Source organism: Nuphar pumila, chromosome 12, assembly GCF_984573655.1.
Source record: "Nuphar pumila chromosome 12, dmNupPumi1.hap1.1, whole genome shotgun sequence".
Classification (NCBI taxonomy): Eukaryota; Viridiplantae; Streptophyta; class Magnoliopsida; order Nymphaeales; family Nymphaeaceae; genus Nuphar; species Nuphar pumila.
Genome location: NC_143260.1, coordinates 98,786,668 through 98,795,372, shown reverse-complemented (window position 1 = coordinate 98,795,372; position 8,705 = coordinate 98,786,668). Strand labels below are relative to the sequence as shown.

At 41.1% G+C, this 8,705-nt stretch overlaps 1 protein-coding gene across 1 annotated transcript; it reads left to right on the top strand.

Moving 5' to 3' along the window:
* Positions 1-583: 583 nt before the first annotated feature.
* On the top strand, positions 584-1,003 carry LOC149821290 (uncharacterized). The gene has a single exon (XM_089981929.1). The coding sequence runs from the start codon at positions 584-586 to the stop codon at positions 1,001-1,003; it is 420 nt and encodes a 139-aa protein (XP_089838055.1).
* Positions 1,004-8,705: the final 7,702 nt, after the last annotated feature.

The window sequence follows — 8,705 nt, the reverse complement described above, 5'->3', positions numbered from 1 at the left end:
CCTTGGCTGCTAGACAGGCGAGGTCATATTCTCATCGGCATCACCCTCTGCCCAAGCTAATCCGTAGAGATGATGAGGAAGCTGCTGCTAAACCGTTATCGTTTAGCGTCAAAGTTCCTTCTTCCCTAAGTAAAAAATCTAATAAATGTCCAAAACCGCTTTTCTCACTCAAAAAGGGAAGCAGATCAGGTCATGCTGAAAATGAGGGTTTTCGCTCATGCTGACATCGTGGCCATCCGATTTGCATTTTAAAAATCTCAAAAGTCAACAAAACCACGTGGCATTCATCCAAAATGCAAACAGACGGCCACGATATCCGCATGAGCAAAAACGCTCATTTTCAGCATGACCTGATCAGCTTCCCTCAAAAAGGCAACAGACTCTTTTGTCAGTAACACGTTACAGTATATTTTAGAGAGAGAAAGAGAGAGAAACACGAAGTATCGTGTCGACACTTCTGCGACACCTGAGCTGACGTTTCTGTATAAATATAACCGCCCTCACCCACCCTCACATTCTCTCAATTCCTTCGAATTCCCCAACCAACCTCATGAAGCGCACAGCCAACCAGTTAGAGGAAGAGATGGAGCAAGTAGAGGAGACCGCCAAGTGTCTGCTCTTATTCTCACACGCTATCAGGGCCACCAGCAGCAGCAGCACGCTGCGTGACTACGAGTGCAAGACGTGCAACCGTCGCTTCCCGTCCTTCCAGGCGCTCGGCGGCCACCGAGCCAGCCACAAGAGACTGAGGTTCACGGACGAAGAGGACGAGCAGGCTCACAAGCCGAAGGACAAGCCCAGAGGCCACGAGTGCGCCGTCTGCGGCCTAGAGTTCTCCATCGGTCAAGCCCTCGGTGGCCACATGAGGCGCCACAGGAACGGCCATGAGCTCGTTCACCACGCACCCACATCTAAGAAACCAGTACATCATGATAAGAAGGTCCTCTCCTTGGACCTTAACTTGCCACCTATGGAGGATTACTCAGCCTGCGCTTGTGGTTGAAGATATATGGGACTTTTTCCTTATAGGTTGTGTTTAGCACAATGAAAACACTACTTGGATTCGATATTCATTTTTTTTCATATATACTTTTGTAGCAACTTTATAGAGTTGTTTGGACTTTGGATGTGTAATTAAAATTTTTGGAAACTTCTTTGTTTCTTTTTTTGGTGCTTTATAGAGAGAGAAATTAATTGTTGTGGGACGAGATGCAAATTTTATTAGGCAGGTGTCTTCCAAAAGTGTAATCTGCCTAGTGAGCATCTGTTTTGTAGCAATTTGTTGGATTGGGTTGTAAACATGGGAAAAAAATTGATGGTGTTTGTTGTTCTTTCTAGTTCTTTTTCACATGGTTATGGATGAGTGGTGTAAAAGTTGTTGATTTTTCCAAAGTTTTGTTTGTCATTAGCCCCAAACACAGGGTGATTACTAGTGGTGCAACTGCTTGTTGGGCAACACACGTTCTTTTTTATTCTTGGACAATTTATAGTAAGAAAGAGAGGAGATTTTTTCCAACCATGCACCCCAACTGCATGGGAGCAACACAGTTTTCTTTTGTTCCTGGATAATTTATAGTAAGAAGAAGAAGAAAAATTACAACCACTGCAACTGCATGTGGAGGAACACAAGTTTCCTTTTGTTCTTAGATAATTTACAGTAAGAAGAAGAAGAAGAAAATTTTCCAACCCCTGCAACTGTATTTGGGGCAACACAAGTTTCCTTTTGTTCTTAGATAATTTATGGTAATAAAAAGAAGAAAAATCTCCAACCCGTTTATTACCGTGGTGATATTCTGAATGAGACAGTTCATCCAAGTAACTTACACCGATTATTAATTTGATTCCTAACAATTAAGCACTTAACAGGTTTGCAAGCCCAAGCTTTAATGATTAAGCACTTAACAAGTTTGCAAGCACAAGCCTCAAACTATCAAACCATTCCATTTGTTGCCATATTCTAACACAACAGTGAATGGTGTTAGGATATTTCGTGTTAAGGACGATACAGAACACCACCAAAAATCATTTTTGTAGTTTTAGGAAATACTTATCAATGTTACACACAAGCTTCGTTATGTTGGTGCAACCATCTATCAGTTTAGGTTCTAGAAATCAATTTTTTTGTGAAGTCATGTGGAGGACTAGAAAGAACTGGTGTTGGTTAGGGGGTCACTTGGCGCAGGCATGAGATAGCACATGGCTATGTGAAACAGGTGTGAAACCCATAAATGGAGAAGTTGGCTCCAAAAGTGCTGATGGTTTCAGTTGGTTGTTGGAGTATTGAGGTGGCGGTTGCTAAAGCTATAGGTTGCAGCTGTAGGCTTGTAGCACTGCTAGAGGATTGTGGTGCAGCAGTGTGTTGGTGAAGTCTACTGAAAACAAATTTGAATTGACAGCCTCTAGAAAAATCATAAGAATTCTCTAGAAATCATCAGTTTCTGACTAAACTTTCACAGTTACTGTATGGAAAACAGAAGAAGAAAGGTTAAACAATGGGTAATTATGGCCTAGTAAGACATTGTGAGCCAAAGTATCAAAAAACCAGGCTGATGGTTACGTACTATGAGAAATACTATTGTGTTAGAATTCAAGGGCCAAAATCTGAAGCTTTTAAACAGCTAACCTTTGGCTTTCAACAACTTCACATGACAGTGACACCAAGATACAGTCAAGCCATATAGTTGAGCCATATAGTTATTGGAGCACTCTTTTCACAAAGTTTGTTAAAAACATAAAAGAATATATATATATATATATATAGAGAGAGAGAGAGAGAGAGTCACTAGAATATGAGAACTAGAAATATGGGCATTTCCAATACTTTTTTGCAAATCCAACCATGTGGATGTGCTTGGCATGATGAATTTGCCAGGAATCAACCATTGGATCATGTATTTTTAATGAAAAAATGTGATTTTTGAATGCTTGAATATTTATGAAGATTATGAGCCATTGATTTTAAAGCCTTAAAAAAATCTTATTTATGCATCAAAATGGGATGATTTAAGAGTGAGTTCTTATAAAACCAAACATGCAGATCACATCTGTACAGTTAGATTCAAGAGAAAAGAACAAAAAATCCATGAAAATCGCAGTTCACACATTAGTTCTCATATTCTAGTGATTATATATATATATATATATATATATATATATATATATATATATATATATATATATATATATATATATATTGTATTTTAGGGTATGCATGTATTTTTCTTTCTTTATTCTTTATTCTTTATTATTTATTATTTATTATTTATTTTTACTACTATTGCAACTTTATTTTTGCATATTGTATATCGTTTAATTTTTTCATATTATTCGTATATTGTTTATATACTTTTAAAATTTAAACCTAAAAGAAGGTTAGTTTACTGCGAGTTTTTCCTTTGCCAAGAAAATCCCAATAATGAGGTTTGTGATTGTGCCTTAAACAATGAAGCCTTTAATCAGCCGAACACCAACTGCTCATTCCTTATAATATCACAATATGTGAGCATAGCTATTGAACAAGGCTCCTTTCAAACGGGCATAAATGGGGGGCCCAATGGGGGTTGGCGTAATGGGGTGGGGCCTTGGCTTCAGTCAAGGTTTGATTCCCATGGCTGTCATCCCTCTGCGCAAGCCAACTCGTAGTATAGGCCCCCGAGGCAGGGGTCCTAGCCTCGGAGTTTTACGAGAGGGTGGTGTATGTTCCCCCCCCCCCGATGATTCACTGAATCCCACGTCTGTGTTGGGGGCTTTGAATGAGCACCACGTATACAAGCACATGGGGCTCGTATTCCCGTGTATGTTGACATAACTTTGCATCGAACTCTGGTGTTGTTGCAAAGACTTAAGTACCCTTTCTTGCTATTTTTCTCATAAAGTGATGGTTTGAGAAAATGACAAAAATGCCCTTCATTCAAAAAAGAAAAACCAAACAGTTCAAAAAAAGGACAAACATGTCCTTCATCCAGAAAGTCGAGGATGATGTTGACTCTTCAAAGTCTTCTTCTTCTTTCTCCGTTTAAAAAAAGGACAAACATGTCCTCCATCCAGAAAGTCGAGGATGATGTTGACTCTTCAAAATCTTCTTCTTCTTTCTCCGTAAAACACTGTAAAACTCTCTCTCTCTCTCTCTAGAGAAAAAATCAAGGGAGGCAAAGAGTTGTGGAGTCTGATTCAGAGTTTTTACCCTTACAGAAGGGGGGGTCTGAGGGCTCCTCCCAACGTGGGTAGCATCATTCAACTTGATTCGTTGTGGAGCCTGACTTAGAGTTTTTGCCCTTACAGGAGGGGGGTCCGGGGGCTCCACCCCCCGGCGTGGATCCCGCTGCGCGGTCAGCGGGCGGGGGTCCAGGGGGGGCGCCCTTGGCGGGGGCTCGGAGGGCAGCGCCCTCCGGACCAAATTTTTTTGGGGCCTTCCAACAACGATTTGTAGTGTTATCGGGCTTTCCTACAGCGATTTGTAGTATTTTTGGGTCTCCAACGAGCCCCACAACGATTTATAGTGTTATCCGGCTTTTCAACAACGATTTGTAGTGTCTTCCGCAAATCGCTATAGCGATTTATAGTATTTTTGGATCTCACTATAGCGATTTGTAGTGTCTTCCGCAAATCGCTATAGCGATTTATAGTATTTTTGGATATCATTATAGCGATTTGTAGTGTCTTTCACAAATCGCTATAGCGATTTATAGTTTTATTCAGTAAGCAAATCGCTGTAAATCGCTACCCGAATTAGGACCAACTTGTCAGGGTCATATCTCCCTAACCGGAGATCATATTCCAAATCCGTAAAAAGTGGTGTCTTTGTTATTGAGTCTAGTTTATTCCTGTAAGTTTTAAGTAATTTCTATTATCATTTCATTCCCCATTTTAACTTCAATGATACATTACAACCACAATCATCAAAAGAAAGATTGTCCAAGCTAAGAGTCTTAAGAGAGTAGAGGAGGGCCTCACCACCCACCGAACAACAAAAAATACAAGGACTCAACTTCAAGTGCAGTAAGGACCCAGAGTCGAATAAATTTAGAGGCAGCTCATTGATTGGCTCGGGTTCATATTCAGCATGACATCCAGAAAACTTAAGAACTGGTTTGTCAACAGTAAATGATTATACAAAAGTTGCCCTCAGACCCCTCTCCTGTAAGGGTAAAAACTCTGAATTAGGATCTACAACTCATTTAGTTGAATGATGCTACCCACGCTGGGATGAGCCCCAAACCCTTCTCCTATAAGGGTAAAAACTCTGAATCTGGCTCCACAACAGTCAATGTGCAGGTCAGTCGGTGCTTGATGGAGCAATGTAGGATCTTTTGATGGATGTGCACAGAAGCAGAAATAGAAGGGAGAGAGAGAGTGAGAGGGTTGATGAGCCCCCGGACCCCCCTCCTGTAAGGGCAAAAGGCCATGAACACGTTGGGAGGAGCCCTCAGACCCCCTTTCTGTAAGGGTAAAAACTCTTAATCAAACTCTATAACTCTTCAAGTTGAATGATGCTACCCACACTGGGAGGAGCTCTCAGACCCCTCTTTCTGTAAAGGTAAAAACTCTAAATCAGACTCCACAACTCTTTAAGTTGAATGATGCTACCCATGCTGAGAGGAGCCCCCAGACCCCTCTCCTGTAAGGGTAAAAACTCTGAATCAGGATCTACAACTCATTTAGTTGAATGATGCTACCCACGTTGGATGAGCCCCCAAACCCTCCTCCTGTAAGGGTAAAAACTCTGAATTAGGCTCCACAACAGTCAATGTGCAGGTCAGTTGGTGCTTGATGGAGCAATGTATGATTTTCTAATGGATGTGCACAGAAGCAGAAATAGAAGGGAGAGAGAGTGAGAGGGTTGATGTTCATGGCCTCTTCCAGGGGAGATTTCTTTCTCGGATAATCCTGCAGTGCAGAGACTGAGTCTTAAATAATCATCTTCGCGGCACTTAAGTTTTTACAACCACTCCTTTTCAAGAATCGTCATTTTTTTTTTTTGCACCAATGGAGGAGAGGGTACTTAAGTCTTTGCAATCACATCAAACTCCAATGCTAATTAATGCTGACAAACGTGGGGATACGAGACGCATATGCTTACATACGTGGTGCTCTTTGGGACCCCCGAACATGAGATGTAGCTAACTGCCCTGTTCGGGGGGGGGGACATATAACCTGCTTTGGAGTTTTACAATGCCGGACGACTGTAGGTATGGCATGATGAGCCAGGGCCAGCTGGCCTCTTTGATATTTGGGGCCACCGTCTAGTGCCTCAAATGAAAAAAAAAATAAAATTATATATATATATATATATATATATATATATATATATATATATATATATATATATATATATATATATATATATATATATATATATATCGCTTATATGTGAGGGCCAATGAAACATGGTATATGCATGTGCCTCATGCCGAGGGGCTCTAATGAAAAAGAAAATATAAAAAAATATGAGCTTTCAATGAAATATGCCTAGGGCCTCAACTTCTCTTGAGCCAACCCTGCCCAGCACAATCAGGCACAATCAGGCCTTTCGTGTTCGGTTCTGTTTCTTTGGGTTATAAATCCAAACAAAACAGGCATAAATTGAGAGCACTTCATAAAACAGGCATACCTAGTAGTGGATTAGCACCAATTTGAATTTGGATAACAGTCGCAAACTTCACAGCTAATTAAGTAGTGCTTCATAAAATGTGCATGCAAAAACATCAGTTCTGACTAGGGGTGGCAATTTCTGACACGACCCGCCAGCCCAACCCGCCTCTTAGGCGGGTTCGGGTTGGGCTTAAGTCAACCCGTTTAATAAACGGGTCGACCCGCGTAACCCGTTTATTAAACAGGTCGGGTTCGGGTTGGGGGTATGCCAACCCGCCAACCCGGCTGACCCGTTTAATAAACGGGTTAGGCGGGTGGGTCAACCCGCCAACCCGTCTGCCCGACCCATCAACCCGTCAACCCGACCCGCCAACCCGATCCGTCAACCCGCCAACCTGAAAACCCGTTTACCCGACCCAACCCATTTATTAAATGGGTTGGCGGGTCGTGTCGGGTTACCCGTTTATTAAACGGGTCGGGTTCGTGTTTGCCACAGCAGACCCGTTTAATAAACGGGTCAGGTTTGGGTTGAGGTATGCTGACACGCCAACCCGACCCGATTGCCACCCCTAGTTCTGACTAGGGCTTAGTAGGCATGCAACTCCCCCAACCATGTCTGATGCAAAGTGAGCCCACTTAGCTTTAAGTTGGCAGTGTCTCAACCTACCTGCCTTATTATTATTATTATTATTATTATTATTATTATTATTATTATTATTATTATTATTATTATTTAGGAGAATTAAGAAAAAACACTTAGCTCGCTTGCAAAGTCATTGGCGTAAAAAACCTCAGGCCCCCCTTGTCCACCAGCAAATACTAGCTTAGCGGCAAGGGACGTGCATCAGTGGTTTTTTAATTTTATATATATGGCAACACGTTCTTTACTTGTTTATGGTTTCTTATGGTGCAATTAAAGCTAGCTTTACTCTTTGGGCTGGGATAAGATTTGGCACTCATTTGAATGACTTTTTTTTCATTTAAACTTATTTGAATAATATTGGGTCAACTGGTCAGATACAAACCCAGATCCAAGAGAAACTGGGACCCATAGAAAAAGATGACCAATCTTGCTAGGTAGTTGCATCATGGATCTGGACCAGGCCCATATTGACTCAATGAAAGCTCTAGCAAGCATTTATAAATCTCCAAATGTGGAGCTGAATCTGATGGCCTGATATTGGTTTCAAAGTCAATGCTGGAGTAAGCTAAAGGTTTTCTAGAAAGGTGTGTGCTTCATTAGCCTGCAGCTTACCTCACCAAAAGGCATGCTGTACAGTAATAACTGTTTCCTCCTCCAACCAGAAGGGGACCCAGGTTAAGGGTCAACCTTTCTTGCCGCCTTAAGAAATGGTGCGGATATGGGTCCGAGATGACTTGCTTCCTACGCATCTTCAGGATGAAAGGCTACCAACGACCCCATGATGTTGAGGATTCATGGCCGTCCATCTGGCACGGGGCCTATGCTGTTTATCTTGATGACCAGCTGCTTCAGTGGCAAAACTATGTGGGACCCTGATGTAAACCCGGAAAGGGATTTACAGAAAAGTCTACCCAACTTCAAGTTTATCTAAGAGAAACAGAAAATATAAAGGAAATTGCAAGAAATTCACTAGAATACTTGAAAATGAACTAAAAACAAGAAATAATTGGAATAAAATAAAAACAACAAATTCTCATATCAATCTCAACTTTTATCTTCAATGTCAGCTCATCATATCTATATATACATGAGATATTACAATCCCAAGTCACTCTTGTTTCCTATCTAGATAAACCCCTAATCAAGAAAGCAAAACCCAATTTTATTAAACTACTAAAATGGGATATAAATCAATTATTGAGATTTAATATCCATTACAATGACCCAAACTAAAATAATATGGATCTCAAATGATCCAATGAATCATGTGCACTGGGATATGTGTCGCTCTGAGCCACGAAGGCAGGACGGTCTCAAGTTTGGTTCTTGCTTCCGCTTCTTCCAATTGTGTTCAACTTCTACAAACAATGAAAGGAATGCAATCTCCAATCAGTGTGGATCAATCAAGTATTGATCTAATGAAGTTGACGGTGGAAGGATCCATTTTGTTGATGATCCAAATAGAGAGATG

What these genes read in the sequence shown, in the direction of transcription:
- LOC149821290 (XM_089981929.1), top strand. Translation starts at nt 584, where the DNA reads ATGGAGCAAGTAGAGGAGACCGCCAAGTGTCTGCTCTTATTCTCACAC.